The 25,043-nt window shown below is 45.8% G+C and overlaps 1 protein-coding gene across 1 annotated transcript in view; it reads left to right on the top strand.

Moving 5' to 3' along the window:
- LOC123760016 (dual specificity protein phosphatase 7) overlaps window positions 1–23,150 on the top strand; it is a 45,454-nt gene extending 22,304 nt beyond the window's left edge. The window contains exons 3-4 of the mRNA XM_045745375.2: window positions 3,745–3,880; window positions 17,364–23,150. Of these exons, the coding sequence (XP_045601331.2) occupies window positions 3,745–3,880; window positions 17,364–17,683 (456 nt within the window). The 3' untranslated portion in view covers window positions 17,684–23,150. The remainder of the gene's footprint in view (window positions 1–3,744; window positions 3,881–17,363) is intronic.
- Window positions 23,151–25,043: the final 1,893 nt, after the last annotated feature.

Here is a 25,043-nt window from a genome sequence, read left to right as displayed (position 1 = left end):
CAGTGGGTGAGAACGGCCAGATGTGGCAACAGCGCGGCCAGGTGCCTGCGGGGTAGATTTGAGAAAATGCCATTCATTCACATCTCTAAGTCGGCCGCTGGGGCGGTCAGCTCGTGGTGGGGGGTGGGGGAGGAGGGGTAACGGGGGGGGGAGGGGTTGTGGGTTTAGCGAATGTTAGGTAAATATGTGTAGTGTATCCTGTGACGGAGGGGGGGGGGGGAGAGGCTGCACCTACCTTTCTGGTGGTTTTTAAGCACGTTGTGGTAAGATGGGGAGGGGGGGGGCATCCCCATCTACCCCCTCCTCCTCCCCCCATATGCCCCAACCCCCCCTCCCTCTTCCTCTCCCCCTCTCACACTGGTGTTTGGTCAGTTTTGATTAGTACATACAAAAAATAACACCGTTCCTCAATCTTGTTTGTCTGGTTCAAACCCCCCCTCCCCCCCTCCTCCCCCCCAACCGTCCACCCCCTCCCCTTCAACCCCCCTCAAACCAATATCCCCCTCCCTAAAGTCCGTCAACATTCTGGCCTATCTCCCCTCAATACATTCTCCTGGCACTCTGGTGCCTCGCCACTCTCCACCTTACCTTACCCATTCCCCCCCCCCTCTCCGCCACATCATATGGACACCCCCATCCCCCCCCCCCTCCTCCTCCCCCCTAACTCACAACTCTCTCAAGGCTTAACTGGAACTTTTCATTCATACCTCCCCTCCATTCACAGCTGAATATCTCTCTCTCTCTCTCTCTCTCTCTCTCTCTCTCTCTCTCTCTCTCTCTCTCTCTCTCTCTCTCTCTCCCCCTAAAACACTTTACACTTTACACAAAAGTGTAAAGTGTTTACACTTTTCCCTTTTACTTAAGTCACTCACGGCCGTGAGTGACTTGGCCCGCCGCTGGTGTTCCCAGTTGGGTGTTTGTACCTCAGTCAGCCCCGATATATCAAATATCTATACCTCGACACTCACGAAACCTGTACATCTTCCCTTGGTTATGGCGGCCTAGTTTCCATTAAGGAGTGTACGGTCGTAGGTGATTGTTTATAATCCTTCTTTTCTCCCTTCTCCCCTACCTCCCTCCCATATTCTTATCTTTTTCTGTGCTATCTTATCATTCCGTCCGTCTGTAGGTATTGGCTTACCTGTTCTACCGCCATCGTAAACCCCTGCCCCCCTGCCCCCCACCAGCAGCACCCCTGCCCCCCACTAGCAGCACCCCTACCCCCCCCCCCCCCCACATACCTGGAGCTTTCATTCATAGAGGTTCCGGTAGGCGGATTATGTTGAGCTTCGGTGCGGGTATGTGGTGGTGTGGCCCCGAACTCCACACCTTACGCAAGAAGCATACGATATATCCATATATGATATACACGATATATAGTAGTAGAAGCCCACTCTCTAGTAGAGTGGCATGTAGTTTGACAGGGCACAATGTCCAGTAACACTCTTGTGACTACCATTAGGTAATTACAGGCAGGCTCAGTGCAGGTGGTGTGGGTTGGGCATCATGGGAGTGGTGATGGGATACGCCTCTCTGGCTCACGGATGTTGGTTCACTGTCTTGTCTTCGGGGAGGAGCAGGAGGAGGAGGAGGAGGGGGTTGAGGCCACGTTCATGGGGGTTGGAGACTGGGGGGGGGGAGGGTGATGGCTTTGCTGGGGGTACATCGTCGTTGTTGGTTTACGTTGGTGGTTCGTTGGTGGTTATGGGTAACGGGGAGCTAGAGAGGGGTGTGTGTGACGCCAGAGCATTCTGCGTTTTCTGGCTTGGCGCTGGATGCCAAATGTTAAGTTTTTGAGGTCATGGGTACTCTTTGGAGCTGGCTGGCATGGAATGTGGCGGTGGGGGGAGGGAGGGTGGGGGTTGGGGGTAAGTGCTCCACCTTGAACCCCCCCCCCCCCTCCCTCCTCTCACAGCCCGTCCAAGTTCGTTCACTGATATTGTCTAATTCTTAGGCAGGACGCCATTGTTGCTTACTGATGCGTGGGGGGAGGTGGTGGTCTCCCCCCCCCCCCCTTCCCTAGACCCTGTTTCTACCCCCCCCCCATATCTCTCTCTATCTCTCTCTCTCTCTCTCTCTCTCTCTCTCTCTCTCTCTCTCTCTCTCTCTCTCTCTCTTTTCTCTCGCTCTCTTCTTTCTCTTTTCTCTTTCTCTCTTCTTTCTCTTTTCTCTTTCTCTCCTTTTTCTTTCTTTCTTTTTTTTCTCTTTTTTTCTTTTTCTCTCTTTATCTCTCTATATCTCTCTATCTTTCTCTCTCGAACGCATATGTACACTTACCACTTACGTCTTTACATCTAGTTATGTCTATCTGGTCGCGTGTACATACGCCCCTATTCGTCTATTTATGTCCCTATCCCCCCCGCCCCCCCCCCCACCTTCCCCACCCTTCTCCATTATCGATGATGGTGGCGCGCGCGCGCCCCCGTGCGTGTGGGCGTGTACTTGTGCTCCGTCACCTTGAATCATTCATAACTCCTGGCTGCTCCCCCATTCATTCATTCATTCATTCATTCATTCATTCATTGTGATTTTTGGAATTAGCACCTTTGAGGGGGGGGGGGCGTTCCATAGGCTGTGTCCCTCTCTAGTGACTCCAAGGATAAAGAGAAGTGCCTTTTCGAAAGTTTTTTTTTAAAGTCGTTCAGGGCGTTCATTGGATGGTTGGCTGGGCTGGGTGAGAGAGAGGAGGGTCGCTTGTTCACTCAAGGTGTACCTGTGTTGTCTCGTTCATTCATTGATTACGGCGGATGAGTTGCATGTTTTCATTGACTTGCGTGTTGGTTGTGTTGCGGTTAGTTCCCATGTGGGCTCGTCCTTGCTGCCTGCGCCGTCTGCCTGCGCAGTTTGCCTGCCTGCCTGCGTGGCCACCATGCGCAGGTTTCACTTGTTTCTCGAGTGTGTGTGTGTTGTGGTGGTTCATTCATTGGTGTGTGTGTGTGTTGTGGTGGTTCATTCATTGGTGTGTGTGTGTGTGTGTGTTGTGCTGGCTCATTCATTGATGTGTGTGTGTGTGTGTGTGTGTGTGTTGTGTTCTGTTGGTTCATTCATTGCCCTTACCGCTGGTGGGCCTACTTGTTCATTCATTCCCTTAACCACTGATTGGTCGACTCATTCATTCATGCACTGATTTGCTAATGACTTTGACCGTTGATTCCGGGACTGGCTAATAGTTTGAACACGTGCATCCGTGCGCAGTCGTCGTGTAGACTGTGAATTCACTCATCCCAGCCAGTTAGGCTGACCTCGACGGTCTTGCCTTTGTAAACCAGTCATTCATTCATTCAGCGTCACCCCCCCCCCTCTCCCCTAATGCTGCCCCTCTCCCCCCCCCCTCCATGTTTCTTGGGGTGGGGTGAGAAAGTTGTATATATGGGAAATAACATTAGTAGTATTTGTGCTTTGTTCTATCTGTCCCCTCCTATGCCCCCGTTACCTAGCAGTAAAATAGGTACCTGGGTGTTAGTCAGCTGTCACGGGCTGCTTCCTGGGGGAGGAGGCCTGGTCGAGGACCGGGCCGCGGGGACACTAAAGCCCCGAAATCATCTCAAGATAACCTCCCCCAGTCAGTCTGTCTCTCTCTCTCTCTCTCTCTCTCTCTCTCTCTCTCTCTCTCTCTCTCTCTCTCGTTTACCCTTTAAATATAAAACTGGCCATTCATAAGACATGTTATTGTATATATTCCACGTGACCCGTTGATGCTAGGGGGCCCCAAGCACTAAAGGAGTGTGTTGTTGTGTGTTGCAGTACATCATCAACGTCACCCCCAACCTGCCTAACGTGTTCGAGGAGAGTGGGAGCTACAAGTATATGCAGATCCCCATCGCCGACCACTGGAGTCAGAACCTTGCCTCCTTCTTCCCCAAGGCTATCCAGTTTATCGGTGAGTACCAAGTGTGTGTGACTGGCTTAGGGGGCGGCGGGGAGGGGGGTGGCTTAGGGGCGGCGGGGAGGGGGGGTGGCTTAGGGGGGGAGGGGGGGTTCTAGATAGACTCTTTTTGTAATTATGTCTTTAGGGGTTAGGGCCAAACAGGGAGGGCTTGGCAGACGAGACGCGTTGGGTTGTGGAGAGTGAGGCTTGTCCCTACCTGGTGGCATGGTTGTTCAATACCTGGTGGAATGGGAGCCGGTCGGCCGAGCGGACAGCACGCTGGATTTGTGATCCTGTGGTCCTGGGTTCGATCCCAGGCGCCGGCGAGAAACAATGGGCAGTTTCTTTCACCCTATGCCCCTGTTACTTAGCAGTAAATAGGTACCTGGGTGTTAGTCAGCTGCCACGGGCTGCTTCCTGGTGGTGGAGGCCTGGTCGAGGACCGGGCCGCAGGGACTAAAAATGCCCGAAATCATCTCAAGATAACCTCAAGAAGATAGTTGTTCCATACTTGCCTCTCTATATACCTGGTGGTTAAAAATGACGTACCAATCTTAAGGAATTCCGAGGTAGAGCCTTGCCAAGGTTTTAAATTTGAACCAAGCTACTTCCCCCATTCCCACTTAGGAGCTTGTTGTTGAGACTGGAATGGTTGTGGAGGGGATGGTGGTGGTGGTGGATGAGAGATGTCTACCTTCCCAGCACTAGTCTGCGGTCTAGCCTTCATACCTGTGAATGGGTCCGTTCATAGGCACTTCCGGAGCCCCCACACCACACACCGACAGCGTGAACTTGCCTTCGCTGCCCACGGGCTCCTCAGGGCCCGTAACTTAGGGTCCCGTGTGGCCTGGTTTGGGCGTGGAGATTGACTTTACCTGTACAGCTGAAGTTTGTTATTGTTGTTAGTCGACGTCAAGGGGAAACCCGATGAGGAGCGAGGAGGGGCAGGGGGGGGGGGGAAGGGGGGAGGTAGAGTCATACAGACAGACGCGGACAGGAAGTATGCCCCAGCCCCCCAAGGTTGTACTTGTTCTCCGCTCTGGTGGGTTGGTCTTGGTATGCTCCACCTAAGGTGAGGTATGCTTCTCCCCTGCGCATACTAGTCGTATCACTCCCCCCCCCCCACCCCCTAGTGTATGCGCCCAAGGAGAGTGATGTATGCTGGCTTTGGTACATGTGCTACAGGCTCCACATGTGTAGTGGGACTACATACATGTGTAACTCGGTATAGTTATATTGAATTATATTTAATATGAATAGTGTACACAGTTGACTTCTGCTCTAATTGTTGTGGTATGTTGTTTATCTTTGGCTAGAAGTAGCGAGAGAGAGAGAGAGAGAGACGGAGAGAGAGAGAGACGGAGAGAGAGAGAGACGGAGAGAGAGAGAGACGGAGAGAGAGAGAGACGGAGAGAGAGAGACGGAGAGAGAGAGAGAGACGGAGAGAGAGAGAGAGAGAGAGACGGAGAGAGAGAGAGAGACGGAGAGAGAGGGAGACGGAGACGCCAGAAGAGAATGGAAAATGAGCCGGGGGGGGGAACATGAAAGTGGAAGAACATAAAGCGATAGGGAAGAGGGCATAAGGTCGGTAATTCCATCCAGTCGACAGGAAATGTTGACCTTTTAGGGCAATGGAGCTGGGTCCCCGTCTCAGAGTCGATGATGATCAAGAGAATAATAATTAAGGGATGCTGGAGGGTGATTGTGGTGGGTTGTTGTTGTTGTTGTAGTAGTTGTTGTAGTAGTTGTTGTTGTAGTTGTTGTAGTTGAGGGGGAGCAGGAGGGTGAGGATGAAGGGTGAGGTGTGGAGCAGGAGGGTGAGGATGAAGGGTGAGGTGTGGAGCAGGAGGGTGAGGATGAAGGGTGAGGTGTGGAGCAGGAGGGTGAGGATGAAGGGTGAGGTGTGGACCAGGAGGGTGAGGATGAAGGGTGAGGTGTGGAGCAGGAGGGTGAGGATGTACCACTGAATGGCTCTGGGAGAAAGGCTGAGGTCGCTTGGCGCCTCGAGACGTTTCCGGTGTTAAGAAGACCTCTTAAGAGATGACGTGACGCAGGTGGAGGGGGAGGGTGTGACGCAGGAGGAGGAGGAGGGTGTGACGCAGGTGGAGGAGGAGGGTGTGACGCGAGGTAACAGGAAAGGGGGGGGGAGGAGTTGCCTGCTCTCTGTGATATGGGGTAATGGCGTCGAATTTCACTGTTGTCACTTGTATGAACAGCGGCGATGAAACAGGATTTGATGTGGTAAAACTTGCGTGTTCCCGCCAAAATACCAGATGCCTTCAAAAAGTGATCTTCCATCCACACGATTACGAAAACCGCGGGAAAAATCCCTTGTGTCGCGACATCACAGGGTCGGAACTTTTCCAGCAAGTAAACACCAACTCATAAGAATGATTCGATTACGGGCTATTCATGCCCGTGCCACTTCTTGGGTGGCTTAATCAATCAATGATTTGAAAGAGTGGATTACGTGGATTACCAGCATGTAGAAGAGACGAGGGCTCAGAGCTCAGGTGGAGGAGGAGGGGGAGGGGGGGGGAGAGGGGGTAGGTTCAGTTAGGACTACTAACCGTCGGCCAGTTTAAAATAACCGTCTATTCTCAGTCAAACGGGAGCGGACAGGAAGTCGCCCACATAGGACTTGGAGTTATGTCCGGCCATTGAATGGACGGACATTCAGCATATCCTCCCTCGTGAATGTTGTGGCCAGGCTGAAAAAAAATGTTGACGTTCTGATGGTGAGCTAGGCTGCCTGGTCTGAAGAATACCTGACCTGAGGACAGGATGGCAGATTCCTGAAACTACGGTTGAGAAGGTTGGGTTTGGTGGCATTGGAAGGTGAGAGGAAGTGGGTTGGGGGGCTAGTATACCCAACCACCGTTGTATACTTCCCTTCCCCTTCCTTCCTTCCGTCCCTTTCCTGCCCTAACCATAGAGACGTTATATACGCCTCAGCGGGTGGCTGGCCAAGGAATAGAGGTAAAACGGGTACTGAGGTGGTGGTGGTGGTGGTTGAGAATGGTCTGTAGGAGGAATTAAGGTGTAAGGAATAATAACTAGAGGTTAGAGAGCAGGATAAAGCACACTTGCCGTCAGCCACAACTATGGTGTGAATAATGAGAACCAACACACACCGATCTCCTGGCACGGGAGACATCTCCCGTCACGCAGGGTACAGCCGCACCTCCACAGATCTCCAGTATCAGCTCTTGATACTGGTAATGGCTCAAAAGGGCCACCACTTACGGGCTATTCATTGCCCGTGCCACCTTTTGGGTGGCTTAATCTTCATCAATCGATCTCCTGGCTGGAATACCCAACATTTTGTACACTATGGTCCCCAACGTACAAAATAAAGGGGTATTGTGAGAAGCATCGGAAGTCCCAAGTATCCACGTTTTAGTGGCTTGGGTTTAGTGCGTTTTAATACCCCATATTTTGTATGTTGTACACAAGAGGACGAGCTGCCGACCTATCAGAGCCTAGACGACCTCAGTACATTGAAATTGAAATAAGTTTATTGAGGTAAAATACACACAAAGGGATGAGATAGCTCAAACTATTCTCACCCCGTTCAGTACATCGTGTTAATACATACATAGACACACATCACAAACAATAAACCTATTACCAAACATTCTGAGAGATAAACATATACATTTCCTCCTTTACATAAGTAGTATGGTACCCCCCCCCCCAGTACATGATCTAGCCAAGAGCTTGCTGATGACCTATGTGACCTCCTTTCCCATCTGGCGGAAGTGACGGACATCTCGTGGACCCGAGTCAGGTGGTGGGTGGGTGACCGCTGATATCATACAGAGTCGCCACCTCTTGCATGTTCATGTCTCATCCCTCCCTCCCTCCGCAGCTCGCTCGCTCAAGGGCAGCGCGGGAGTGTATGTACAATGACAAGTTTCTAGCTTATGTTGTCGTGCTGTTACAGGAGGCAAGACAGGATCTCAGTCAACGAAATGGTGAAACAGAATTCTCCCACGATCCCCTGCAAGCGCTTACGTGCGCGCGCACTACCCCCCTCCCCCCCTACCAACTCCATCACAACCAGGATTTTGAATGAATCATGAATGACTGTCACCCCCCCACACACTATTCACCATTCACGCAGCTTTTCTCGTTCACTTGTGCTCATTCATTCTGCGAAGGGGTGTGGTGGGAGGGGGGGGTAGTCCTTCAGGGCCACCGCCCCTCCCCCCTTCACCCTCCCCGCCACACCTTCTCAAACCAGCAAGCTAATTTGGATGTGGTCATCGTTGTGTAGTATTTAGTTCTTGGTTAAAGCGTCTTTCTCTGCGCCGTGACAAGGTCTGGCTACGGTGTGGATGTGTGTGTCATTAGGCTGTAATGATTCGGTAACTATCAACTACAGTGTAACCCTTCACGGGTAGTCAGTCTGTGTAAACAAAGGTTTGAGAGTTCGCATAATGACAGGTGTGTTGATGAGTGTGAGGCGAGTGTTGATGGGTGGAGGCGAGTGTGTGAGGAGAGTGTCGGTAGACAGACAGACAGACAGACGCAGGCAGGCAGGCCGCTCACTTCCGCCGCCGCCATAAACAGCGGGTATCCCTGTACGAATTAATCAGACAGGGGAGTGTGGCCAGTATTGGCAACAGTGTCTCCTGGTGAATACTGATGCTCTCACGCTCTGTCCGTACCTACTTCCGTCTTCAGGGACCGAGCTCCAGCTCTACAGTCCCCCCCCTTCTCGTGGGTATTGTCCCCCTAGTCCATTTATATACCTCCCCACGTTTGACTACTATCATGCTTGACGTCGTAAATTGTGGTTCTGTACACCTAGTACAGTACAACACTCGCTGTATGAGTTTCATTACATCTCAACTGTAATGTTTCCAACCTTCCCATGTCTATCCACTTGCTCTATTCCCATCGGTATCTTGTACATTGTGATTATATCTCCTCTTGGCCATTTTTGCTTCTGTTGTCGGTGGATTTAATTCTTTGCCCTCCAAACAGTTTCAAATGTAGATACGATAAAGCCAAGTAGGCTCAGGAACCTGTACACCAGTTGAAAGACGGGACCAGAGAGCCGAGACTCGACCCCCCGCAAGCACAATTAGGTCTGTAACCTACCCTTCCCGATCGACAACCATCCTCACAACTACCATCCCTCCATCCAACCATTTTCCTAACCCAACCGCCACCAGCTCGACCGGAAGTACACCCATGCTTAGGGAAGGAAGGACCGGAAGCCTTTTGGGGGGGGGGATTTCCGCCACTTGCTTTCCATGCCATCTGGGAGGTGCTGCTAGGCGGGTGGGTAGAGGGGATGGAATGTGGGGAGGGGGTGGGATGGGAGTGGGGGGGGGGGAGCAGAGGAGTTCCGCTGCCAGTTTAAGGACAAGAGAATAAGCAGCATATCCAGCACCGCTTCTATGCCAGATAAGTCCACTATGGGCTCACCATAGCGCGTGCTACTTGGAACTTGTTCAGAGTAGCTGAATCTATAACAGCTGCATGTCCACTAACCCCCATAGCCACGGAGGTCCTGTTTACACCCGTCCGTTTAGCCTCGTGGATGTGGTCAACTTTAATTTTCTGGTAACCTTCAACAGGTTGGTGCGTCCATCCACATCTGATGACCAAACCACCCTTGTACCTAGCTTGAATCCTAGTCTAAACTTGGTGACTTCGATCTGCAGTTTAAGAGTTTTGGCGTGATTGCTAATCTTTGATCCAATAAGTAGGTGATCTTTGATCGTAAGTGATGTTTGTCCAGTAAGTAGGCATGGGGTATAGGCACCATGGCTCGTTGATATTCCTGTACGATGTGGTAATGGTTGGTTATTATTCGTGTCTATGGTTCGTATTATTCGTGGCTGTTGTGATCTGCCGTCTGGAGCCTTTCATCATTCCCAGAGGTTTACCGTTTCTTTATTACCTAGAATTATTATTTTTTGTCGTCTCGCTTTCACTTCCTCCTATTATCATCTTCTTGGGAGTAATTCGTGTCTTCCTGTCTCTTGTGTCCCCTCGTTCTGCCTTGTTATTCCCCCCCCCCCTTTGGTCGGGGTGTTCGTGTTTTGGTATTTTTGTTTTTCTCTTGCCAAATGGGTAGAAATACACCGTCTCATCCCATTTGGGGCAAGTTGTCGGTGCAGTGGTGTTAACTATAGTCAGTTCTAGGTTTATTAGTATGGTATATGAAGAGGTAGGTGTGTGTGTGTGTATATTGTGAACGTGTGTTTGTTTACATGGCTCCAGGAGCCTATTTTGGCTAGGCTTCATTTGTGTTTTGTCCAGTCTATTTTTGGCTAGGCTTTCTAGGCTGCATCCTAGTCTTAGCTGAATTACGACAACTATCGCTATCCAAGTTTCTGCCTACCAGCAGCATAATAATTTGATGGTTCGCTGATAAATAAGGAGTGAGGAGGATGGCGTGTTCGTGGAAGCCTCCCCGTCCCCCCTCCCTTGCACAGCACAAGAGGCCGGAAGCCTGTAGTTTGCGGGTATTATTAGTTGATGTTTGTATGGCTGACAATTAGCGACCACGGCTGGCAGCGGCGACCGTCCCCGACCAGTCCGGGGAAAATCGTTCGTACGGCAGTGTATGTGGAGCGTCACCCTTGGGTTAGTACCTTGTAAACACCCGACAGGAGAAAACTATACGAGATATACACACACAAAAAAAAAAAAAATGGCATAGGAATATAGCAACGTGATCATACAACATTTAAGAGGAACTCGCGCGGGGTCTTAAACACTGCGCGGTCGGAAATAAGCGGGAACGGCTTCTAGGCCTAGTTCCTTGCGTTTTCTCTCTAAACTTTTCGTTTTTGAATTTTGGGTGTTTTGAGTGGCGGGGAGTTTATCCCCGCGATTGGATGGCCAGATTGTGTTGCAACACGAGCCTCAATGACGTGCTGTGTTTTTGGTAAAGAAATATCCGGCGGTAGAGTGATAAAGTACTTGGGTAAGAGGACAGAACGGTCGCCGCGGAAAGCGAATGGAAGAGACGCGTGAACGAAGGTAATGAGAAAATCCGTTGAGTCGCTGGGAAGTGTTCAGGAGGGGGGGGGGAAGGACGGGAGGGAGGTAGAGACAGTTGTTTCATAATGTTGTATTCATCAATATTAATAAACTTTATTCATTAACAATAGGCTCATGAAATAAATTGAGTCTCTGGGAGTAGACTTCAGATGAGCTGATGTAGGATTTGACAGCCCTTATCCACCCTAGTCTTAGTTATGAGACAAAAGAGAGAGAGAGAGAGAGAGAGAGAGAGAGAGAGAGAGAGAGAGAGAGAGAGAGAGAGAGAGAGAGAGAGAGAGAGAGAGAGAGAGAGAGAGAGAGAGACAGAAAAGAGAGAGAGAGAGACAGAAAAGAGAGAGAGAGAGAGAGAGAGAGAGAGAGAGAGAGAGAGAGAGAGAGAGAGAGAGAGAGAGAGAGACAGGAGAGAGAGAGAGAGAGAGAGAGAGTTAGACAGAAAAGAGAGAGAGAGAGAGAGAGAGATAGACAGAAAAGAGAGAGAGAGAGAGAGAGAGAGAGAGATAGACAGAAAAGAGAGAGACACACACAGACAGACAAGAGAGAGACAGACGGACGGACGGACGGACGGACGGAAGTGGTGCCGTCATGTGAGCTCTTAATTTCCTCCTTGTGTGTGTCACATCAGTAGTCGCTTTAATCTCCCAGAAAGCTTCATTTTTTTTTTTACACAAGATTTTTTGTACGGGTCATCAGAAAATTTCTAGTAAAACAAAAAATCGTTTAGATTTGCGAACAGAAAATGTAAGTGTTAGGAGAGAGGTGATTGCATGTTGATCCACAGTGAGATGGGAGCGAGAGTGAAGGCTGGACCTGGCTGGCTACCTACCACCTTACCATTCTTAAGGAATGTCAAGGTAGTCCTCTTCTTTAACGATCGTCGGGTTTTTGCTCACCAGCTTTCTTCCCTGGGCAATAAAATGCCCGGCAGCCTCCACACACACACTCTTGGTTCTTTCATAGGTTGTCATTTGGGGCCACTTTTGGTTTAAATCTACTTTATGTTTTAAAACAAAAAACGCTGCCGGCCAGTCATCTAAGGGTCATAATCTATGCCGAAAGGCTGGAGATTTCGCCAAGTAATGTTGTGTTTCCGGTCTGCGCGCCTTGGTGGTTGTGTCCCTTCTCCTTTATTACTTGCTCCCTGTCCCTCTTGTTCTTACGGTTAAGGCAGTCTCCCTCCGGACGCGCAAAGCCTTCACACATGTAGCAATTTAATGTATTTCGAAAATATTACGGGAGCAAAAAAAGTGGATTAAACATTAGCCAACTCGCAACCATCACTTGCAACAAGCCTTGCTTAATGATTTTATGTAAACTTTTCGGTCATTTGTTAAATAGAGATCTTGTGTACATATATACCATGGTTGCTCTTCCCTGGCACGACTGGAGAGTGGTCCGGGACGGTCCGAAACGTCAATTCTTTTGTTTTCAGACGCGTGGGCGGCTGCTCGCACCTTAGCCTCAGTTTCAAGTTCCCGAACTTGTATAAATAAATACATTTTGAGGTTGGAGCCAAAGCCTTCATGAGGCAGCTGGTGGTATTGTTACTTATGGCTGTGTCTGTATTATCACGCTGCACAGGAATGTTAGAGAAAGGTTTGCGGGTTAATAACGAACATTGGAGCGAGATATTCGGACGAGATCAAATGTTATTTGTATATATTTAGTTTGACGCCAAAGTTTATGAACTATGATGAAACACTTTCGCCAAGCCTTTGATCGTATTTACAAATATGGAACTTGAGAGTCGCAGTAACCGGAAAGAGCCGTAGCGGAAGCTAACTAACCAACCGCACATAATGGCGGACCAGTTTGCACCTCACTAAGCAAGATCAAACGGTGGCCGACCAGCAGAACACACTAGCTTCCGCTGCTCGTCAGGCTTGCTTATAAACAAGCCTGGGAGGTCCCTCTGGGAGGAACCGCTCCACCACGCCGCCTCCCAGGTACCGTCGCCTGAAGCACTAGGCCTCGTGGCCTCGCTACTTACAAAACACCTGTTTATATCCCACAATATTTAGTGTCTCGAGGGTGCTTCTTTGACCACGAGCTGCTCAATGCTAGAAGATTTAAGTACCCAAGAACTGATGGCATTAACCTATCTTGGGGTTATCTTGATGATTTCAGGGCTTTTAGTGTCCCCGCGGCCCGGTCCTCGACCAGGCCTCCACCCCCAGGAAGCAGCGCGTGACAGCTGACTAACACCCAGGTACCTATTTTACTGCTAGGTAACAGGGGCATAGGGTGAAAGAAACCCATTGTTTCTCGCCGGCGCCTGGGATCGAACCCAGGACCACAGGATCACAAGTTCAGCGTGCTGTCCGCTCGGCCGACCGGCTCCCTAAAGTACAAATTTTGTATAAATTCCTTCAGCTGCGGTAGCAGGAGATAAAGCAGTCAAGGAGTACTGTTGGGATGGTAGGAGGAGCGGCAGTAACCCAAAACAAGCCACTTTGCCTGCCTGCCGCACCCTTGACCGCTTCCTGGAATTAATGCTTCTTATTAGGAGTGTTGCCTGCTTAAGCAGTGCCACCTGCCCTGGCCATCGTGGTTAGTGCCGCCGGTCCGGCCTTGTGGCCACGGGCGCCCTCTGTCTCTGGCGGGAGAAGGAACCGCAAGACGGAGAGGAAGTCAGTGTCACGGGGCAGAAGAAACAACTAGCCAATTACCGTGACTGGCACTTGGCAACGAGGAGTGCGCGTCTAGTGTGACGCCCTCGTGACGTCACAGTGCCAGCGGAGGGTACCACTTCTCGTTTTCTCTCAAGGCGGGTTACTTAAACCAAAAATTCGTGTACTGACGTGGGTACTTAGTGATACTTTGTCATTCACAAAGTGCTTGAATGAAGCGTACACTGGACTTGGGCCAAGGCAGGGCCCATGGTTTGGATATAAATAGTTTGAAAGAGTCCCCCGAGAGATGCAGGGACAGGAGTAGGGAGCGGGTGGGGGGAGGTAAGAGAGGGCCGTTAGCAGACCAGACCGCTGGCCCACCACTACGTAATCTTATCCTAGTTCCTCCCACTTCCGCTGGCAGCAGCAGCAACCTCCTCCTCACCACCCTGCCTTCTTCTCCAGCCCTCGCTAGTTTTCTTGCCTCATCCCACGAGGTCCCGCTGTTTATTCTGTATATCATTACACTTGAGGCTATTGTGGGAAGGGGAAGGAAGCTTGGGCGTAGGATAGAAGGCGTCTTGCAGAGGCTGGTGGGGAACGGGGATAAGACAGGTGGATAGTGTGGTGGTGGTGCCACGTGAGGCTCCTCGTGTGGCTCTCGTGTTCAATATCTCTCTCTCTCGCTCTCGCCTTTTCTCTTTTTCTTTCTCTTTTTCTATATCTTTTTCTATCTTTCTCATTCTTTCTTTTTCTATCTTTCTCATTCTTTCTTTTTGTTTCTTTCTTACTCTTTCTCTCTTTCTTCCTCTTCCTTTCTCACTCTCTCTCTTTCTCACTCTCTCTCTTTCTCTCTCTCTCTCTGCCCTGTCACAGCACCAGACTCTCAACTCGAGGCAACAACAGGTGCATGCGTCAAGGACATACAAGCAAATCCACGTTGAGGAAGGCAACTGCATTATTGCACCAAGCTCAGTGCGCCACTGGACCACGCAGCGAAATCTAAATACTGTTTTTTGTTGTGTGTGATTCAGTAGCAACAAATTACTGGCCAAGATGTCAACAAACATGATATTAGTGATGCACGCGCACATCAGAGGCGTCCAAGATAAGATACACTGATGACTGACAGTAACAAACAGTGAGCACTCTCTCTCTCTCAGGCCAGGTAAGGGTTGTGCCAGGGAGGGCGCAGTATACTCGGAGTGTGATTCACAGTCCGCACAAGTGATTCATTCACACCTTAGGTTTGTGGACGCCGTCTCCTGCTGGCCGGGGGGAGGATGGGAGGGATTGTTAATATAAGAGCGGAGTATATCTGCTCGAAGTCTCGCTTTAAAGGAAGCTTGACGAGTGATTGGGGACAGTAAAATTAGTTGGGTGGAGTTTTAACTAGGTTCAGATCCTGCTGCTTTGTGTTGGTCAAGGTTGGGATCCCTTGCAAGCTTCGCCGCCTGAACATTTTACTATTACTAACTAATTATAATTACTTTTTTTCTCGACACATCTGTCCCCTTGTTCGTGTCTCATCCATGCTAAATAGTTTGTCCTTATTAATTCCTCTGAGAATTTTGTAAGTGGTGATCATGTCTTCTTTAAACGCTCGTCTTCCAGGGACGTGAGGTTTAGCTCCCTTAGCCTTTCCTCGTAGCTCATATCTCTGTCTTGTTATATCACGAGTGTCTGTCAGTCCCCGTGGTGCAGTGGTAACACATTCGCCCCGCGCTTCCCAATACATTTGGCCCGGGTTCGTATCCTGGCCGGGGAGGATTGACTAGGCGCCAATCCTTAACTGTACACCTCTGTTCACCCAGCAGTGAATGGGGTACCTGGTTGTTAAACGTTTGGCGGGTCGTATTCCGGGTAAAATTAAGATTAAGGACCTGCCCGAAACGCTATTCGTGCTGGTGGCTTTACAAGAATGTAAAAACTCTTGTATCTATAAAGTTAAATGAAATAAAATTAAAAGTATTTGACAAGACCCGCGTCCGTGGAGCCTAGGTCCTATACTCTAAGACCCACAAATTAAATTTGATCCCGTTCGTATTATATATTATAATATAACACACACACACACGTGTGTGTGTGTGTGTGTGTGTGTGATTTATGTCTACAAAATGTCAGAATGGTGGTGTTTTTGGAACGTGTTAAGGATGGATATTGAGAAAAGATAAAAAAATTTACTAGCATAGATTTGTTATTCTCATGTATGTATGTGCGTGCGTGTGTGTACGTTGGTGCGAGGTGTTAGTACTTGTATATACGTGTGTGTGTGTAAATGTGCATTTGACTCATGTGTATTTCTGGCGAGGAGAGCCATGTGTGGCCTCTGTGAGTCAGATATACACACATACGCTGGCGTGTACATGGGATGGCTTCTCTTTGATCTGTCACGAGTTCAAGGAAGGGCAAGAGAGGAAGGGAGGGTTGAGGCGAAGGGAAAGAATTGAAGGGATGGGTTGAGGCGAAGGGAAAGAATTGAAGGGATGGGTTTAGACGGAAGGTTTTAAATTTTCGGAGGCGAGTTTTTAATTAGCCGGAGGGAGGCTTAAACTAGCAAAGTGATAAATTGGCTGTAGCTTCGTGAAATTTGCCACAGCCCCGCTCCTGTGCCAGTTAAGTCCACTACGGGCTCACCATAGCCCGTGCTACTTGGAACTTTTTGTTCCCAGTAGCTGAATCTTGAACAACGTGATGAAATTGGTGATCGCAGTTTCTTTTATGAAATTATTAGGCTACCTGGAAATAATGATGTACAGTACATGGTCATTTACAAATAACTAATGTTAATCTATATCAATAACTGTATCAATTAAAAGTGTTAAGCAACATTTATTTATAATTTTGGGTGGGATGAAATCCCTTGTTCTTGGGATTAATATAAATGATTTGGTCCTCTCGACACTATACTCTTGTACTCGTGATAATTAAGTTTGAGGGGGTAGAAATAGCCTAAGCTACTCTATCCCTTTGAGATGTATTTTTTTCTTATAAACATACTTGAATTAAGTTTGAGCAAAATAAGCATTTAGGACCTGTAATATTAGTGATGAAAGACCATTGATCATCAATTAAAATTGTTAAAAGTGGTCTTGAGTTTGACAATCTTAGTAATACTTTAGGAGTTATACTTCATCTTAAATAACTAATGTTCTGTAATGTTGCGTTAAATAAATTATAGATTTCTGAATCAAGTTTATAATAAGAGATAAGATATATATTCAGGTAAAGATAAATACATTGAAAATGAGTTAATGTTGGATTAATAGATAGAACTAAAACATTCAATGCCCTAATCCAGTGTGATAGCAAGATAAGCATAGGAATTATAGAAGCAGTAAGAGCAGAAGTACACGCAAAAATTATATCAGGAGATTAGTCATTGCATTAAATGGTCGGTAACTTGAAAAACGTAGCCTAATACTTAGTGGTGGAGCGCGTATAAGAAGCAGTAGCACCTCCACGCCATCTGCCTGGGACGTTGGCCTAGACCCAAGAGCTGGAGGCGGGAGGTGCGGCTGGCGTGTACTGCGGCCACCATCACATCACTACCAGAGTTATTTCCACTCCTTCATGGCACCAGTCCCGGAAGCCTCTTGTAAATTTCGTCATGCTCTCATTCTCCACATTGTTTCTATTCCGTAGGAATTTCTGTATATATTCCTTCAATTTTCCCATTTATCTGCGTGTGTGTATAATTATATAATATATATATATATATATATATAATATAATAAGGAACCATTTTAACTCCCAGAATTTGTCTCTGAAGATAGGCAGGAACATTTTTACCAATAAGTTTTAAAACCAAGTTTTATGGAATTGAGTGTGCTAACTGTGTGTCTTTCGTGTTGCAGAGGAGGCGCGGGAATCTGGCGTTGGTGTGCTGGTGCACTGCCTAGCGGGGATCTCTCGCTCCGTCACCATAACTGTCGCCTACCTCATGTACAAGGAGAAGCTCAACCTGGAGGAGGCGTACGAGTACGTGCGCGTCAAGAAGGCCAACATCGCCCCCAACTTCAACTTCATGGGTCAGCTGCAGGACTTCCAGCAGCAGTTGAACCTGTCACCACACAAGTGCCAGTGCGTGTCAGAGTGCCGCTGTCGCCACCTCCACTTCCTTACCCCTGCCCGCACTTCCCCTGACTCGGGCATCGAGTTCGACCGCTTCTCCTGAGGACTGACCCCCGCTGCCTCCACGCCCGCTGGCGGTTTCCCTAGGCTCGCCATAGAGTCGCCGCAGCCGCCCTCCACGCCGCCCGCGGGTCTGCAGGCAGTGGCTACCGCCCCTACCCAGGGACTGGCTTCACCCTGTCGCTCCCATCTAGAAGAGGAGGCTCTACACGAAGAGGAGGAAGAGAGAGAGAGAAAAACGAGGATAGCAGCCTCCCCATCTGAGTAGCCCCGGCGGCGATTGCCCCATCCAAGTGCCAAAGGTGAGCCTCCCCTTCGTCGGCTCCACACCTGCCCCGGCTGACCCTGGGGGATGGCCGTGGGGCACCACACACGGCGGGGGAGATCAGGACCAACCTGCGGCCCCCCTCGCCATAATCCAAACTCCCAGGTACAAATTTCTCGACGAGTGATCTCGCTTATTTCGGGGAACCTCAGCGTCCTGTGACAGCAGGTGGCGAGGCGGCAGAGCTGCTGCTGCCTCCCGCATGGCTGTCTACCAGACGCTGGCTTCATTCACAGGAAAATATCTTTATTTTTAAGGAGGATATATAAAACAGTTATGTGGAAGTGTGTGGTGAAGGGTTGCCACAGTGCCCTCTGACTAGTGTGTTCATCAGGGGTTATGTTCAGCCAGTTTAAAAGTGGTATGTGAAAGTTTGCAACTCAACTCGACTCGTACAAACTCAGTTGCCAGGACATCCAACACTACCAAAATATGGAACTCAAAAAATAAATATTTATTAAGCAAAACACTTAAAATTACAAATAGTGATATAGATCTCACAGTATTTTCATACCAGATATGAAGAAAAAAGCATTGTTGGTGATTTTGTTTCCCCCTTCTGAGAACACTGAAATGTTTTTAGAAGGCCAGACTGACAGCCTTGTGTGTGTTGTACCTCGGTGTTGTTGGTCGTTATGCTCAACGTGTAGCAGCATCTTCAGTTACCGCCGACGCCTTCTGAGAGCTACCACCTCCCGAGGTCTTGCTGGGTTTTTCTCCCGCTGGTTCATGTAGGGATCCTGGGCCTTTAGGAAGTTTGAAGGTCCCTGGAATACACTCATCCGAAATGCTGTGTGTCCTGGGCCTTTGGACAAGGCTGTAGGATCCTAGGAAACGTTCTTGGTGGAATATTGTTATATGGTCAGCAAGTTTTGAAAACCTTGTAATGCACTCTAGCCAAAACACACACACACACACACACACACACACACACACACACACACACACACACACACACACATATACACACACACACATATACACACACACACACATATACACACACACACATATACACACACACACATATACACACACACACATATACACACACACACATATACACACACACACATATACACACACACACATATACACACACACATATATACACACACACATATATACACACACACATATATACACACACACATATATACACACACACATATATACACACACACATATATATACACACACATATATATACACACACATATATATATATACACACACACACACATATACACACACACACATATACACACACACACATATACACACACACACATATACACACACATATACACATATACACACACACACACACACACACACACACACACACACACACACACACACATATACACACACACAAGCACAGTGTTGTAGCTGGAGATGCAAGAAATCCGAGTGATGTAAATTTTGAACTTGAGTCCTAAAGGAGGTCTGGCTTCTCAAATGTAAATTGCTTCAAGCATAAATTAATTAACAAATGGCTTAACAATTATATGGAATGGACTATGTACAAAATTTTATATAATTTCATATGTATCAGATGGACACTTTTTTTTTCTTTTTAAGAAACCTAATATATTTTTAATGTGTAACTCAAGCGGCCAATGTGTGCTTTTTATCAATTAGTGAAGCGCTGTATACAGTGTCCGTAGAATACATTGTTCATATCAACGCTCAAATAACAGGGTTTGTGGCGTGTGTGGATCAGGGGGCACACAAGCTGTCTGGCGATTCTCACTCGTCGCCAAAGTTTTTAAAGGTGGTAATATGTAAAGCCTATACCCCCACTCCCGCCCGCCCTTATTCCTCAAAAACTATCCCCCCAATCCCACCCGAAAGATAATTCGTTGACGCTTTGATACAAAAAAGAAAAGAAAGAAAGAACAAGTTATTCGCACAATTCTTAGAGGAGTGGAACCATTGGTGTCCATAATCTCTATATTAGTACATGTTATACATGTTTTTTGGGGAGATGTAGCCTAAAGTGCCTTGAATCAATTTCTTTCTTTGTATATTTTGTGGAAGCTGTATCTTTTTGTGTAATTGTAGTTCATTTATGCTCATACAAAAAAAAGAGTAAATGTATATGGTATATATAGTGTGTGTATATCATAATGAGTATGTATACATGCATATATATATATATGTCTATGAATAGTATTTTTGACACTTTTCTCACTGAACTGACTTGATCACATCATGATTTACCTTCCTTCTCCCCCCCCTCCCTCCCCCCAAACCCAGCCCAACGAATGATAAGATGGTGGTGTTACTTGCCTTTATGGTTAGATTGATCCAAGTCAATAACGTTAGCTAGAGGGGTTTGCATGCGTCTACCAATCAGTATTGCTAAAGAGGATTTACATTTTACAGTCAGTATTGACCCTACCCATCAGTATTGTTAGATGACGCATTCAGTATTTACAGGAATGTTTTAACACACTAATATACAAGTCATTTGCTGATTGACCAATACCTACCAGCCAGTATCGTCTAATCATTTGATTTGCACCACATTTACCTTTCAAGGGGTTTCACCAGTCATTCCTGCCAATATGGTGATGGGGTGGCAGAGGCTGGTAACCTTACAGGTCCCTGCTCAACCAACAGTATTTCACACTTCATTTAATATCAATAAAGCTATTTTGTTGGATGTGTGAGGACATTGGCAAAGGTTGTATTTTCAAATATCCAGTAGATATGGGGAAAATTTCAAATACAAAATTGTGCAATATATTTATTGTTTATGTATGTATACACATGCATATATATATATATATATATATATATATATATATATATATATATATATATATATATATATATATATATATATATATATATAATATAATGCATTTTGTGATTGCATATTATATATATATACAATATATATTGCATTACTATAGGTAATGTAATGTATATATTTTTACATGCACACTGGTGTATGTTAGTTTGCCATTACTGAAAGTCCATGTACACGTCTCGGGTGACATTTCATTCCTTTTTTATATTTTCAGAAAGCCGAATTAGATAGGGCCACCTTTTTATACATTTAAGACAGAAGAGATAATTTGTAGTGTAATTTTTGATATACCTCTGGTGTTCCAAGACCTTTTTTGTTTGGGAGCCAATGTACAAGCACCTAGAGAGCCATGCTTTAGGTACTCTGACAGTACTGCTGGTGAGCCCATAACTGTATGCACACGTGAGCAGTACTACTGTTAGGGTACACTGACATCAGTGCTGCTGCACATGGTCAGTACCGATGCTTATGTTATGGTATACAAACATGGGAAGTGCTGGTAAAAAAAAAAAAATAAAAAAAATAAAAACATTTTTTAATACGAACTGCTGGACTCTATAAAACAGTTGAATTCTCCATCCACTAATCTTCTGTATACACACATCCATCCATCCGCATCCCACCATATACACTTGACAGCTTCCATGTTTCTCCAGTCGTAGCAATATGTTATATATTATTATGTCATTGTAAAGAGCCTCTTGACAGCTAGGCAGGATAGTCGTAGGCCAAACCAAAACTAGGAATGCCTTGCCAGGGTTTAAGCAAGGACTTTGAGGTCTGATTATTACCCCGCTTATCACCAGTTGGTAGAATATATTGATTGCCTAATTATACTGCAAGGTTGTTGGTGAAGTCCGAGACATTTGTAAAAATATATTTTAATGTAATTTTTGAGAGCACTGCCCAGGAAAGCTGGTGAAACGGGCTTTTTTTCAGGCAAGTTTTTAATGTATAGCTGAAGCACAAATATTTATTTGGCCTATTGTATTATTCTACCTGGCTGTTCTCTAGCTGAGTGGTTGTCAGAAACTGAAGTAGTCTTCTTGTTACTGATAGCCAATTAGTTGGTTGATCATTTCCGAGAGAGAGATGGAGATAGATGAGTCTTCTATTTTGAATTGATTAAGATATAGATGAAAAAGAAACTAGTTTTTTGTAATAGTATTTACTGTTAATGTTATTGCTCTATTTAACTAGGAATATCGTTATAACTATCCATATAGTTATTTTAATATAATTATGATTACTGTAATTAGTATCAATTATATAATAAATTCCGATTCCTTTTTTTAAGTTTTTAATGTAATGCAATAAACAAGACAAAGTTTTAACGTTATGTTATCCTTTCTCCTATTTAATTGTATTATTTCCATATTTTCATTTTTCTTAATATCTCTGAATTCTGTCATTAGTTTCCCATAACCCCCCCTCCCCCCACCTTCACATTATTTATTCTGATCATAGTTCATAGATATTTATTTTATCAAAACCATTTTTATATATTCAAAAAAGATCTTCCATTCCCTGGCTAAGGTATATTAATTACGACAAAGTTTAAGCACCTAGTCTTTAACTGTACTATATATTGTTTATATATTTTTTCTGGCTTTGATCAACATTTGTCAGCCGTTACTTTTTCATACAAATATTTACATTTATAATGAACTCGGCAGAGTTTCTATTTATTTTCTCGTATTTTGTTGTAACCCTAAGGTAATGATCACTCTTAATTGCATTTAAAAACTAATCTGTGCAATGACTTGGTGTGGCTTAGGCTCACTTGGTGTGGCTTAGGCTCACTTGGGGTGGCTTAGGCTCACTTGGGGTGGCTTAGGCTCACTTGGGGTGGCTTAGGCTCACTTGGGGTGGCTTAGGCTCACTTGGGGTGGCTTAGGCTCACTTGGGGTGGCTTAGGCTCACTTGTAACCATGCAAAGTTATGTTAATCAAAGATTATTACTTTCCCCTTTCCTTACTTTACATTTATTACGCGATTTTTCAAGCTAGTTCACTGGCCCCTGTTCTTTTCCTTTACATATAATTGTAGTCATTTGTTCTCTCCTTTCAACAGCTGTTAACATTTGTTGTGGCTCACTGGGATGACTTGACTACCTCCCCCAACCGCCTTGCCGTCCCCTTTCTTCATTGGGTTTGTTTATACCTACATGGTTGCTCTTCTAAGACTAGTTCCTACCTCACCTCACTTTTCATTTTAATGCACTTGGTTCATCACTTTTACTCGATTTGTCCTTTTCTTTACATTCTAGTTGTTGAGACCAGTTTGTATGACCTTCCTGTAACCCTCCTGCCGTTCAAACAGAAGGATGTTACTATATTTTCGATAATAAATGTTACAAATGATTGTTTCTGTTTATGGATATCCTTTTTCACCAAGACTTCTGATATGCCTGAAACAAAAGGAGTTTGCTTAGTAAGAAGTGAATACAGTTCTGGTAAATATTAGTAAAGATCCACGAGCTAAATGAACACGATTTCAGAACAGCATTATTCTTGCAAGCATATTAAGGAATGGAAGTTATAATAGAGTATGGGCAAATATATGTAAAACTTGTTCTGTAACTCTGGAACCATATTCCATAGTATTAACGTCTGAAAAAAAAAAATATGCACAGGATGTGTCCACTAGTGATTGCAATGAAAATGCACGTCAAATGTAAAGAGTTGTATTCCAAGACAGTGAACGACACAAAAAAAAAGAAAACAGGTTGGTAAATATTGGCAATAAATGTCACCATTTCCTCAATTTTAGTTCAATGGAAAAAGAGAAGAACTAGATGGAAAGAAGTTTTTTATTATAATTTTCTACCACAGAAGTGGTTAAAGTGTTAAATAATATTTAACCAAAGAAGTCAAAATTGCAAGTGCTCCATTGCCTTTGGAGTTTACAGGGGTTTAAAACTGTAAGTTTTGAAATTCATAGCCCATAATTATTTCCGGTTATCGGTTAAAAGTGTAATCCATTTCTAAGTGCAAGTACACTGAGAGGATTTACTTTAATCCTGAACTATTTTCAGGACTAAAGTATACTTATTGGTTGATCTGTGAGCTATTGTGGTGGTTTAAATAGCCTATCCAGAGGTTGATAGGCCTTAAGCCCAACCCTAAACCAACCCGTTCATTTTTGTATGACTATGTATTGTCAACAGACTCCCCCGGGATTCGCCCTAATCTGACCGCGTCAAAACGGTCAGTAATTAGATCAGCTTCCACCCATCTCCACAAAGCCTCATCATGTCCTCCTCCTCCCCTCCCCTGAGACACTTAAAATCTTCCCCAATAACTGTATATTATTGTTAGTATTTAAATTCGTGGTTTCCTACTTGCTCTGGGTTACGGTTTAAATGCTCAGTCAATCTGTCTGAACCATTTATTGAGTGAGTGGTTAAGACATATTAGGAGATTGGGTTACCATAAGTGGAGTTGATCACAGTTGTTGATAAAGTGGCCTTAGGGAATTATTGAGTTCATGTTTTTAGTCAACGTAATAGTAATTTGAAGTGACCATTTAGAACGTGATTTAAGTAGTCTTTTTAGACTCACGTGGTCATTAAATTAATTTTCATTATAAATATTCATTGTAAGTTCATTCTTGTCACACTCGTTCATACATAACTCTTCTCCCTCCAATTATAAATTATAAGCATAATAATTCAGTACTCCCTCGACAGCTGACTTGTATATTTAAATTAATTTCCACTCAAATTTGTAGCATTCATTTTTGTCTTCCTGTACTTCATTCCAACTCATTAACACTTAATAAATTACCCTCCCTAGCCCAGGTGGCTGACGTAAATAGTATGATCATCAGCATATGGGAGATTGGCTAACATTAAACTAATGTTTAGGAACTTAGGGAAATGTTTGTTTAGGAATCTAGGGAAATGTCTGGGAACCTAAGGAAAACTAATGTTTAGGAACCTAGGGAAATAGGCCATGAGAACACTGTTCACGGTGTATGTGATGCCCATTCTGGAGTGTGCAGCCTCGGTATGGAATCCCCCTCTCCTAAAGAAACCTAAAACAACCCGAAGGTATGACCACGAGGCTCTTACCATAACCTTTGAGGATTGAGCTATGGGGAAACACAATGAGATGAACCTCGCCACACCTGGAGAATGAGAATCGAGGCGACATTTAAGATTCTCGGTCAAATTTTTCTGGTTGATAAAGGAATTTATGTGGTTGACCATGTGAAATTTACACATGGTCAGTATACAGCAGTGTGGAACAAGGG

The sequence above is a fragment of the Procambarus clarkii genome, chromosome 16 (assembly GCF_040958095.1).
Source record: "Procambarus clarkii isolate CNS0578487 chromosome 16, FALCON_Pclarkii_2.0, whole genome shotgun sequence".
In the NCBI taxonomy this organism is placed as follows: domain Eukaryota; kingdom Metazoa; phylum Arthropoda; class Malacostraca; order Decapoda; family Cambaridae; genus Procambarus; species Procambarus clarkii.
The sequence above is the reverse complement of the archived record's forward strand: the minus strand, read 5'-3'. Positions and strand labels throughout refer to the sequence as shown.